The sequence below is a fragment of the Brienomyrus brachyistius genome, unplaced genomic scaffold (assembly GCF_023856365.1).
Source record: "Brienomyrus brachyistius isolate T26 unplaced genomic scaffold, BBRACH_0.4 scaffold117, whole genome shotgun sequence".
Classification (NCBI taxonomy): Eukaryota; Metazoa; Chordata; class Actinopteri; order Osteoglossiformes; family Mormyridae; genus Brienomyrus; species Brienomyrus brachyistius.
The window spans coordinates 411,144-424,251 of record NW_026042392.1 but is presented as its reverse complement, the minus strand read 5'-3'; the positions used below and the strand labels follow the sequence as shown (position 1 = coordinate 424,251).

Sequence of the window (13,108 nt, the reverse complement as noted above, 5' to 3'; positions counted from 1 at the left end):
CAACACACACCGACTTTTTCAACCTTCCATTCTCATTTGAATGAATTTTCCACTAGATTAATAATATCCATGTCAAAATCTGCCAGCCTGGCATCAAACAATTCCAAAGCAAAACCTAAAAATAAATGTAGGGGCCCTGTGATAGAAATATTGTAACTTTTGATGCTGACATAAACCTCCACTGAACCCTGTTGAAGGTGGCGGAACATGAAACCTGACATCCAACCAATCCCGTCCCAGTATGCAAATGAGCACAGCTGAGCAGAGCACAGGGTGCATCTGAAATCACATACTTGTTTGCTATGCAGTATGCAATGCAAGTATGGATGACAAAGTAATGAACGCAACCTGGATGACATACTACACTCTTCAAAATTTCGACATAGGCGACCAATGGATGCTACATTATCCCACAAGACCACTGGTACTGTAGCCAGAGACAAAGAATATTTCTTGCTCAGAAATTTTTGTGAAAATGACGGAAGAAGTGGCCTTTCTATACAAAAAAAACAGAAAACAATGTCCAGATACACAAGTTTACTCAAATACGTATTTTTTCATAAGTATGCAATTCTGGATACACCCATGATTAAAACACAGCAAAGAATGTCACACGACATTCAGAACCTATTCCCTGCGTGAGCTTAGCATTTGTACATTTACCTGCAGAATTAGCCACCAAATGCCTCAGTGATCACTGCTAAATTATGCACATGGGTGTTTAATAATCAGGAGCATTTCAATTGCCAACAGTAGTTACATTGTAATAGTTTATCACATTGTGCAAAGTATTTTGGCAGAATTACTGCAAACTGCATTGGACTTCAGTTATACATTGTCCTAGGAAAATGATACAATTTATATTTTAAGAATATATTTTAAATAAATGATAATTCAATTGCCATCTCAGCAGGCCTTTTCCATTCCTTGTAGGTTTTGGATTACAGGATGTTTATGCACTACTTACATGATACTACTTACAAAACTCATACTTGATCAGAATTAATAAGTCAAAAAAGCAAGAGTTCGGAATCATGGGGAAATGTGTATTTTGACACATCAAGTCCCCCACTGCAGACTTAATGGAACAGTGATGTGTAATGTCATATGGAGAATGATGGCAGTCTCGTATCTCCCACTCAGACAAATGCACCAGTGCCCAGCACAGCGGCTCTGTTCTAATCCATTTCCACATCTTTCTCCCACTGTTTGTGTCAGGGTCCACAAATCGAATCCAGACTGGAGAAACTGATAAGGATGAGAAGAACCCCGGCCCCTTGCTGCGTGTCCCACCAGCTTAACGGGCTGATTACTGCAGCAGTGCAGATCTAATGCAACATCACTTTGGTCCACATATTCTTCTTTTTAAACTCTGTCCGCCATATTGCCACAACTTTCCAGTCTCTCCCACTATCCCCATTTATCCTCCCCACCCACTCACCCTCCCTGCCTCCCTGCCTCCTTCCTTCCCTTCCTTCTCCATCCACCCTCCTTACTGTGTTCATAAACGCACGCGGACACACCTGTAACCAGCTCCCGCACCTCCATGTCGCCCGTCTTCCTCAGCAGTCTCACCAGCGCCGGGATGCCGTCGCAGTTGCGGATGGCCACCTTGTTCTGGTGGTCCCTGCCGTAGGAGATGTTGCGCAGGGCTCCGCAGGCCTTGCGGTGGACCTCGGCCCGGGGGTGGTCCAGCAGGCCCACCAGCAGCGGGACCCCCTTCAGCTGCCGCACGTCCCTCTTGATGCGGTCGTTCTCATAGCACAGGTGCTGCAGATAAGCAGCCGCGTTGGACTTCACCGGGTCCACGGGGTGACCCAGCATGCCGATGACCTCGGGAAGGTCAGGGTCACGCCAGCGAGGGTCTTTCCGGACACTGTCCAAGCAGGGGGAGCGGGGGCCAGCCGTGTGCTCTAACCCCACCACCAGGGGTGCTGCGTACGCATCATGGATGTAAGGGTGTCGCCCTTCTATCAGTTCAGCCTCAATGTGGTCCTCAAACACCCCCCTTAAAGAGACAGAGAGAGCTAATCATTTTGTTGGTATTTTTTTGTTGAGGTTTCCATTATATTGGACACGGCTGAGTGTCTCATTGATTAATTCTCATCTACCATTGACTGCAAGTTCAGATATATCCTAGTCATCTCACGCTGTACTGCTGCATGTACTGGATCAGTAACAAGCAACGAGCGACTTCACAAGCAGGGGGCGCTCTGCTTGCACTGGTCAGAGCGTGGTAATCCTAACACGCTCCACAGATCAGCGGCATGTCAGTCAGTTCATACAGAGTCTTCTTATCGAGACGAGGACGGGCTGAGAAGCTCTGGGAGGCGTAAATGCCAATGACTGCGATTCTTCTCGCACAAATTTTCTCTGAAACCTTTTGTTCATACACTGACATTCTGAACTAAACAAGACTGAATGTTAATGGCTTTTGAGTATCTACGATTCTTTGAGGTTCTTGCTCAGTGCCGGTCATCTGGGAATCCACGCCCATATCTGAGAGACCGCTGGAATATTCCGGGAGCCTTGTACTTTCCGTATAACTAGGACTTGAATCTAAAATATTTAAGTGACACAGAAGACTGATTTTTCTCCCTCCTTTCCTTCAAGGCTTGACTTCACCATTTCCTCTTTCCATCCCTCTCACTCTTTGTGCGGGTATGACCCTTTCATGCTTTAAAAAACTCCTAAAATGAGGTTAGTTATTACGTTCACCTGTCCACCCCCCTGTTCTACTATCAGATATGATTTCTCACACCACCCACCCACATCACTCAAACCATAAATACTTCCATTAACTGGCTCCTCAGGCTGGGGCAATAGACCAAGCAGAGGGTCTGACAATTCCAAAAAGATGGCTCCTCTCTCAGCCTAGAGGCACAGGTGGACGGGGGGGGGGGGGGGGGGGTAGGGTGGTGGTTCCACTTCCCTAACATTAGCTCAGAGGACTGTATCCTGCTAGCTGCACACACACAAACACAACATTTAGCAGGCTTGGTGAGTCATGAGGATTCTGCCTAAGACATTTCCTGCAGTATTTTAACATTTATTTCTATTAATAAGTATGAAAACAGGGCGGCATGGTGGTGCAGTGGTTAGCACAGTTGCCTCACACCTCTGGGAACCCTTGGGTTCGAGTCTCCGCATGTTCTCCCCATGTCGTAGTGGGGTTTCCTCCGGGTACTCCGGTTTCCCCCCACAGTCCAAAAACATGCTGAGGCTAATTGGACTTGCTAAAATGACCGTAGGTGTGCATGTGTGAGTGAATGGTGTGTGAGTGTGCCCTGCGATGGGCTGGCCCCCCATCCTGGGTTGTTCCCTGCCTCGTGCCCATTGCTTCCAGACCCCCCGCGACCCAGTAGGATAAGTGGTTTGGAAAATGGATGGATGGAAATTTGAAAACATACTTCCATGCAGAGGGCCAGCCAATCGTATAGACATCATAGGTGGCCTAGGGCGCCAGGACGGCTGTCACTTCTGACTGACGAGGGGCACCGCCGCTGATCTATGTGCCTCCAATCATTCAAAGGCTGTAAACCTTTTCCCATTCTCACTCATTAAAAGTATAATTGCTGTCCCGGGCATCTCACCGGACGTGAAGAGGTTCTCTGATTGGTTCACGTGTAGGCCTGCCCCGGTCGGCGGCGCTCAGCGTGCGCCGGGAAGCAGTGGCGTAGTCGGGCTCCAGACCGTAGACGGCCTCCTCCTCGGGGCCCAAACTGATGCGATCACTCTCCAGCCCGTACTGCTCCGGAGGGGACCGGCCCGGCTCCACGGGGGCCTGAGGCTGGGCCACGAGGCCAAAGCTATCCAGGTGGTGGGGCAGCATATAGGCAGCAGCAGGAGTGTAGGGTGGGTGCAAGCGGTAGGCCGCCCCCAGAGTTAGGGTGCCGTAGGGGTCGCCCGCCCCCTGCTGGAGGGGCTGTCGCTCTGGACTCTCGCCGAAGGAACAGTTGTAGCTGTTCAAGGAGCGGGTAAGCGTGGAGGCCTGGGCCATGGCATGGGGGTTGCTGTTCTTCACGTTGTGCCGGTCGATGGAGTCGGTGTAGCTGCCCGCCGGTGGGGGACTATCGGGGAGGGGCAGGCCATCCGGGCCCAGGACTGGGGGCCGGCCCGTGCATGAGGGTGTCATCTTCCCCGGCTTAGTGTCCTGGAGGATAAAGTGGGTGACACTGAGAACACGACAGTGAAGGCAGGAGGCACTCGCCGTGCTCAGGGGACTTCCTGGACGGCGTGTTCATCTGATTTGACACACAAAACGACAATCAGAATAGGCAACACAGACAGAACTTCAGTGTCTTAATAAAATCATTAATGTCACATGAAGACAACCCCCACGCTGCCCCTCAGAAAGGCCGAGCCGTCGTTCTGGGCAAACATGATGGCAGAAAGAAGGCCAATAAAACACAACTTTTCTATAAGTTCCTGCCATGTTGTAGGTGTGTTTGGATCAAACTGACACTAACTAGACAGCAGAGAGTTGGGAGAGCAGGTCTGCTTCAGTGCGGCCCCTGCGATCCTCATTAAGTTGAGCACATTCTCGCAAAACGGCCGCACAGGCTACTCCTATCCAGCTACTAGAACCATTTCCACCATTCTTGTCTTTTTTCCAGACGCCTGGCCCTCATTCTGTATTTGTTCTGCTGCTAAGGCCAGACCAAAGCAGGGACAGCCGCATACATGCACATGCACGTTTGTGCCGAATCGCAGTGCTGCTGTTATGTTCTGTCGTGCAAACTGCAACCAATTTGATAAATGAAGGCAAGTCTGAAGTAAAAACTGGTTCTCATCGGATTTTAGGGTATAAACAACATCAATTAAACATGGCGACTCAATCACACTAAGTACATAAATGTTCCTGACAGACAATGTTATTATGTGAAAACCACACGGACAAGAAATTATCTATAAATTAAATTTCCTTCCGAAGGTCAGGCGGAGATTAGTCGTCAGTTTCTACCTCTCTGAACCAGACTTCCTAATTGGTACGGAGCTTAATGTCCTTCGAAACAGTCTGTGCCTCGAGTGGTAATTATCATGCTGTGCAAGATGCGCTGTTGATGTTAGGCGTACAGTGAGTTTTCTTCACTGAACCCAGATCCCAGGAAGACCCATGCTGACATTCTGAAGACGGTGACCAGCGCAGCAGCATCCTACCTTGGCCTCGGTATGGTCCACGGTCCCCGCTGACATGCGGGATGTGGGTGTGCCTGGGTCCTGCTCCTCCGTCACACCCACGGTAGCTTCCTGTAGCTCTTCTGGCTCCGGCATCATTGTCAAAGAAAGCCGCTCCCCCGGACTCTGCTCCTGAGGGGAAAGGAGAAGCCGTAAGACCAGTAAAAGTAGCGCAGAGGGATTCTACACCAGAAACCCAATACGGAGGGGGCCAAACCATAAAGCAGCACACTGCCAGTTTGATACACACAATCTGAGCACCATGGTGGCAGGAGTTACAGTAAAGCCATAAAACCAGTGTGGAGGGATTTGATACACCAGGGAGGAGGGAGTGTAAACCATAAAGCCAGTATAGAGGGGTCTAATCCATAAAGCCCTCGTAGAGGAGGTTTGATACATGCAATCTATATACACCATCATCACAGGGACCAAAACCATACGAAACAGTATCCATTTCATACAGACCAAACAGTAGGATGGTACATGCCAGAACAGCTATCCTGATGGTCTTTAAACCATCATGCGACAGTCCAGGGTGATGAGGATCCGTCATATGGGCTGATTTTCAGGAAGGTGGACGGTCTTAGCACATCCTCACAGACAGAGAGGAGGTGGACGGTCACCCTGTAAGGTGACACTACACACTCCTTGTGTCCCAAATGGATCTTCTGTGGAGGGGTCAGGAAATAAGCACAAGTGGAGTGTGTTCTCTCCCTCCTGCCACTCTGAAAATGACTCAAGAAAGGTCAGGGGAGTGCAGACGAATGACTGTGAGGCAGCCTCTGACCCAAAGCGAATCCGCCACAGGCTTGGAGATCTCCGAATCCACCAGGAGGTGCCGGCACCCTGTGTGCCAATACAGTGGCAGTCTGGCCACGACGGATTGCCTCGGCTTGAGCTGGGCAGTGGCTGATTGACTCCTCTTGGAACACGTGCCACTCGGGCCCGCGGAACCGGAGAAAGAACAAACAAGGGAGAGCCCACAGAAGCCGACGACTGTGCGAGCGGCGAGGGACTCACCGTATGTCACGGCAGTCAAACACATAATGAAAGCCGTGCCAGGAGGGCCTGAGTCATTGCTGCTGAACGCAAGGAGGGGTCGCGTAGATGGGCTGCCTCTGAGGCTCTGGTGGCTGGTTAACGGGCCTGGGGAGGCCTTCAAAGCTGCCAACTTTTAAGCTCATCGCGCATTGTCTCACCGATGGATCTGCAGGTTTAGTCCTCACCCCATCATACTCCCCCCACATGTCAAGTGCCCTCCAACCAGTAGAGGGCGCCCAACTTCTGGTGCTCAAGTGTGGCATGAAAGGGGTGCCTGAAGTGCAAAGTCTGTTTTTCCTTTAATCGCATGCGGCTTAATTCTGCTAGGAGGCTAGGAATGATGACGCTTGCAATGGAACGCTTAAAACCAGTACCTGTTTCTGTATCAGCTCAAAAAACACATAACACAATCCATAATCTTCTCCAATGGAGGAAAAATATTTTCAGCCACGAGAGAAAACTGCTTTGTTCACATTACACATTCAAAGGGATTTATTATCTGTTGACATGCTGTTCATGTTGCTATCGTTACCCAGCGTGGTGCATATTTATTAACCCCCATGTTCCTTCCATGAAAAAGATGATCGCACAATCAGAGATCAATGCCATGCAAAATCTCTTGGTAATACAGACACTTTGGCAGTATATAAGGGAAAAAATAATGTCACTTCATATGCAGATATTTAGCAATTTTCTTTTCCAAATGCAGAGATAAAATGGACTAAAATGATTTTCATACTGTACTGTCACATTCGACACACTACTGCACCCTGGTGGTTTGGCCAAGACTATAAAAATAGTTTGCAAGGTACTCAGAAAGTGTTGCTCAGCCGTTACAGTGGTCCAAGTGCGGAGAGGGCATATGTTACATCAGAAAACATTTATTAATTATGCAGAAAACAGATGCAGTGTCTCTCAAAATAAGGGATTAGAGAAAAATTCATTTCCCACTGCAAAGTATCATGGAACTACGGTAAGAAAAATGCAACAAACCACATTGTCTGTGTTCCTAGTTTTCAGTCCCTTCCAATTTACTGGATACCAGTTATGTCAATATCCATGGCAACCTAGTTTTCTTGGGTCACCAATCTTGCAGTGTCCCCAGAAACTAGCCTTGACAATGTCCACAGCTACCATATCCGTCTGTGTTCCTGCTTGCCTGTTATGTCAGTGTTTCAGATTACCAGACACATCACTGTCTGGGATTATGATCTGTGTGTGTCCATGGCAACCAGCCTTGTCAGTATCCCTAGTTACCAGCCCTGCCAGGTTTCCGGTCCCTAGCCCTGCCAAGACTACCAACACTGTCAGTCCCTAATTACCCGAAGGTTGATTCCTTCTAAATTAAAGAAAAATTTCACAATTTCCCCAAAAGCCACATTTATTCAGACATCTAGTGCTTTCTGAAGATATAAACATGTTAACCAGCGTTACTATGAAGCAGCCGTTCACTGGCACGCTCCGTCTAAGATTACCTGTCACTGTGAGAAGAAGAAGCATTACCCTCTGCTACAGCTGTAATTCAGACCTCTCCTGCAAAATTACTGATCCCAATCACAGACTCGGGACTGGGTCTTGAGCCACGGGTGCAGTGAGTGTGTGTGACTGTGAAGGTTTTCCACCCGGTAAAATGGTAAAATACTCAGCGCAGCTTAGTACAGTGCCAGCCAGGGTGTGAAGCAGAACTTCAAAGAGAACAGTGGGCAGCAACCCCAGGGCTGCCAATCATTTCCTGTTTGTTACTTTAATAGAAACCAATGATTGACAGAGCATAACGATCCTGCACTCCGTGGATATCAAAGCCCCAGTCCCTGTATGCATCCCAAGGACAGCTTGGCACTTCAGTTAAAGCATTTGCCACCTCCAGCACAGTCTGTTGTGGAGGTGTGAAGCTCCTGACCTTGTCAGCATTATCAGATATGCTGGATTTCTAATGGTACTTAATGAATACGCTGAGGATTCTAACCATTCAGGAGCAGCAAATGCTCAGCACAGCTTCAACAGAAGGAAAAGCAGTAAGGTAAGCAGTCGACATTACGGAGACCAGCGTGAAAGTTTCAAAGGTATGACGACGATTGCGCAAGCAGTGGAGCAAATCCGCAGATCCATAAAACACAATGCAGCTGGAGAACCGCCGCAGAATAAAATGCAAAATGTTTCTGTTTTGGAAATTTAAATAGGTGCTGGGTAGTGTGACCTCATTCCAGTTTAATTCACAGCTCTTCAAATCCTTTCAAGCAGAAAGAAGACGTACAGAGACACACACCCATGATTCAAGGTTTCAAAGGGTAGGTCTTGTTACTTGCTGCTTTCATCCACCAAACTCCATTAATCACCTGCTCTGTCCTTCCTGTGACCTCCATCGCACCAATTTCGCTATTCAAAGTGAACAGACGGACCTAGTCACTCTCTTCACGCGCCGGCCGAGGTGGCCAAATGGAGACGAGTGGTAACCTAGTTCCTCCGGAGTCCCCCACGGCCCCGCACCTGGTCCCCTCTGCTCCGGTACACTCCAGCACCTTGACACCCCGGCACCAGTGGGAAACCTGCAGCTGGCACTAAAGCTAAGATACTGTGCCATCCTGTGCCATCCTGTGCCGGGATGGGGGTCAGTCTAAAGCCAAACGCATTCTCTGCTATTAGGAGCCTCATACTGTAAGGTAGTCCTAGTGATACCAGTCGGAAAATCAAAGTAATAAGAATAATTAGCCAGTTAACTCATTAATTGCAGATTTCATTAACAGCCAGGTAAGCATGCACCAACACGGAGAGATGTATGAAAAATGCACAGAAAAATCACATATGCGTATTGCATGATCCAACCATTGCTGTGTACATAAATCCCTCAGACCTCATTGTACATTTTACATACAAACTTCAATATGCAGTTTTGTGGGTGACGTTTTGTGTAACAAATATCAGCATTTCCATTTGGAGCTGGAGCTTGAACACAGTGAGTGCTGTGGACTGACACACAGAGCCTAAACACTGTGAGTGCTGTGGATCGACGCACACAGACCTTAAACACGGTAAGTGCTGTGGACTGACACACAGAGCCTAAACACTGTGAGTGCTGTGGATCGACGCACACAGACCTTAAACATGGTATGCACTGTGGATGGACACACAGAGCCTGAACACGGTGAGTGCTGTGGATCGACGCACACAGACCTTAAACACAGTATGCACTGTGGACAGACACAAGCAGAATTTGAACATGGTGAGCGCTGTGGATCGACACACACTGCCTGAACACGGTGAGCGCTATGGATGGACGCAAGCAGAGTCTGAACATGGTGAGTGCTGTGGGCCGACGCACACAGAGCCTGAACACGGTGAGCGCTATGGACGGACACAAGCAGAGTTTGAACATGGTGAGCGTTGTGGACCGACGCAAACAGAGCCTGAACACGGTGAGTGCTGCGGACTGACACACACAGAGCGTGAACACGGTAAGCACTGTGGACCCAAGCACACAGAGCCTGAACACAGTGAGCACTGCGGACCACAGGTGCTCACCTCAGAGCAGGCGTGCTTCATGCGCAAAAGGCCCGTACCCAGCTAGAGGGCACACAGGTTTCTGCAAAGCTAGATGTCAAAGAGTGAGCGTAACCATCAGGATCAGCGCATGTAAGAAAGAGGAAAACCTCCACACGAAGGGGTTGGGAGGGAGCGTCCAACCCCATGTCCTCCGAATCTGGTGATGGCAGAGTGCGGTACAACATGCATGTTGTTCATAACACCTTGCTAAGACAGCCCAGACATCCATGCTCGGTGCCCCCCAAGGTACCAGCCATTTATTTTGTGAGAATTCCCTTGAGGCACCCCCCACAACATCCCTGTGGCATACCTCAGAGGCACAGAGGCACCTGGGAAGGACCAGAGGCTGCCCCCCCGAGCCTGCCCTCAGGTCAACCGGCTGGCAAGAATGGAACCGAAGAGCCTCACCCTGGCAGGCCAAAGGCACACCCTCCTGGCATGTCACTCCCTCTCACTTCTCTGTGACAGAAACGCAGCAAAGAAACAAACGCCTCTATTCCCCACACAAAAGGAAGCAGCTGGATGGGTTTTGATCTTATTTTTTAGGTGTATACGTAACAGTGAATTCGTGCTCAACAACAGAGATCCTCAATCATGTATATGTAGGAAACAGTGAATTAAAATCCAAAGGATGCTGGAGTTTTTTTTTTTTTTTACACAGGAAAGATGCTCTGGGAAATGATCTAAGAAGATCAGGTACTGCGCTTTTTCCATGTGACTGATCAAGAGCCACAAATGAATCAAACTAAATTTGGCACTTCCAGGCACCCATACCCCTCAAACATTGTTTGTAGAGCAGTTGCACATTCCTTCAAGCTCTCTCCCCGTAAGAACAGACATGAAAGCAAATCCACTGCTGGATTTAGCGAGTATTTCATAGTGAAACAGTCATAAAGGTATAAGTCCCGTGCATCCAGTGATGGGGGGTGGGGGATCAGGCGTCTGGTTCCAATCCCATCTTTTAATTACTGGCAGATAAATAACCGAGACGCCAGGTGAGGTGACTTTGATCACAACACCTGCAGAATAAAATAAAAAGCTGAACCTTGAGGGAGGTGAAAAAAAAGGTCTAGAGAGCTGCTTTAGATGTCATTTGCTTTTGCCCCGTTCCGGTCAGGCGTGCTACAATGCTCTGCTGGGCCCCTACAGCGCATATAATCTGCCTAAAGATCACAACCTCAGATCTGAAGTGTGCCACAAGAGAAGGTTTTTTTTTTAAGGATATATCAGCAGGCTCCCACAGTAATGGGGGGGCAAACGGCACGGGCACAAGTTGGGGGCTTCCCCTCATGAAAGGACAAGTGTATGGGCTCCTTTCTGCAAACTGTGGAGTGCCTGCATGTAGAGCCCCCCACCCCAGAGAGATTGTGGGAAATCGACACCTCATTCACAGTCATGGTGTATTCCGTCCATCCGTCCATCCATGCTGTGTATCCAGGTAATGCTCACAAAATAGTAGAGTATTGATATTCATTTTAAAAAGCTCCCCCAAAACCACATGGCTGTCACCCATAATTATAGCTGCTCCTGGGGGGCTGTGAGGCTCAGCTGAAATCCCCCCCCCCCTAATCTGTCTCCCCACACAGCCCTGCCTGAGGACTGTGCTGCCTAGCGGGTGATGGGCAAACACCGTGCCTCCACGCGTTACAGGAGCTCTGCGTGGAAATGCACGGTGCTTGGCTGCGTGCAGTTTTACTGTGGCACAGTAGAGCAGCTCTGTCATAGTCAGACACCCCCCCCCCAAAAAAAAAACACAACAAACAGCTCTAGTCACCCATAAATCTCGAGCGCTCTCTGGGTAAACCCTTTTAAGTGGCAGACCTGTCATCCCACAGCTGACCGCGATTGATGTTTTTTTTCCAGTGCAGTCTTTCACGGTCCCCCTTAACTGCCTCCGAGGTCTATTAAAAACACAGCTGTAAATATCTGATACATGTAGCATGTCCCGGATCACGACATCATCTCATACATTAAGGGCTTCCCGTGCAAGTGCATCTCCTCTGCCGCGTCGCGAAATAAATCGTGCCGGGGATCAGCACCGAGATTAATTACGGCTCTGAGCACGTCCGCCTAGTGATCCGAATTGGGGCTCCAAACCGCAGTCGATAACAGCATGTTGGTAGAAAAAAAACACGATCTGGGGACTGGATAGAATTCATCTTTCCCCCAGATTAAAAGAGGAAAAAAAAAAGCACAGATCCTTTCCCCTGAAATCTGGCAGAGTCGCGACTAGTGCAGCACCGTAAATGAAGCACCGGGAAAAAAGATACAGTAAAGTGCTTACCATGTTTACCCCTCCGAGGTCCCTCCGTCAACTCCTTCTTACGGGGATGACGCCAATTTCTGTTCAAAGTTATTCCTCTCTCCCCCGAGAGGCAGTATTCTGGGCAACCATTCGCTCCTTTTTTCACGCACACACACACATTCACACACACAGAGATGCACACGCACACACACAGACAGGCACCACTTCCACTCCCCCTAAACGTAAGGTGCCGAGGTTCTGACTGAACCCGACAAGCTTCCCGCCCTCTATGACGAGCCGGGCTCGCCGATCCATGCAGGAGACGGCTATCCCAGGTGTGTGTGTGCAAACATGAAGAGGTCTCACATCTTTCTACTCTCTATGTTTCTGCTGTGCAGCACAGGCATAATTCCTGAGGTCTCTCAACTGTAATAGGATCAACTAAGTTGGTCTCTCAGTACTATCTGCACTCTCTCTCTGCCTGCTGCCACCAAGCTGATCTCTCTGAACCCTGTCTGCACACTCTCCATTTGCTTGCTGTCTGCATACTGATCTCTCTGAACATACTATCTGCACACTGATCCCTCTGTACACACTGTCTGCACACTGATCCCTCTGTACACACTGTCTGCATACTGATCCCTCTGTACACACTGTCTGCACACTGATCCCTCTGTACACACTGTCTGCACACTGATCCCTCTGTACACACTGTCTGCATACTGATCCCTCTGTACACACTGTCTGCACACTGATCCCTCTGTACACACTGTCTGCACACTCATCCCTCTGTACACACTGTCTGCACATTGATCCCTCTGTACACTGTCTGCGCACTGGTTTCTCTGTACATGGTCTGCACACTGAACTTTCTCTACACATTATCTATACACACTGATCTCGCTCAACGTTGTCTGCACACTGATCTCGCTCAATGCTGTCGGCACATTGATCTCTCTCAACGCTGTCTGCACACTCTTTCTCTGCTTGCTGCCTCCCTCTGTACACTATCTGCACACTGATCTCTCTGTACACTGTCTGCACGCTGATCTCTCTGAATGCTGTTTGCATACTGTTCTCTTTGAACACTACACACTGATCTCT

The 13,108-nt window shown here is 49.0% G+C and overlaps 1 protein-coding gene across 5 annotated transcripts in view; it reads right to left on the bottom strand.

Annotated features, from left to right (window-relative positions):
• LOC125727767 (armadillo repeat protein deleted in velo-cardio-facial syndrome homolog) overlaps positions 1–13,108 on the bottom strand; it is a 58,083-nt gene that overhangs the window by 16,331 nt on the left and 28,644 nt on the right. For 4 of the 5 annotated variants that reach the window (XM_049004677.1, XM_049004678.1, XM_049004679.1 and 1 more), the window contains 3 exons: positions 5,161–5,310; positions 3,594–4,153; positions 1,524–2,008 (listed from right to left, as the gene is read on the bottom strand). In XM_049004677.1, the coding sequence (XP_048860634.1) occupies positions 1,524–2,008; positions 3,594–4,153; positions 5,161–5,310 (1,195 nt within the window). Of the gene's footprint in view, positions 1–1,523; positions 2,009–3,593; positions 4,154–5,160; positions 5,311–12,043; positions 12,603–13,108 lie in introns of those variants that run through there. The other variant, XM_049004681.1, reaches the window with a different exon arrangement.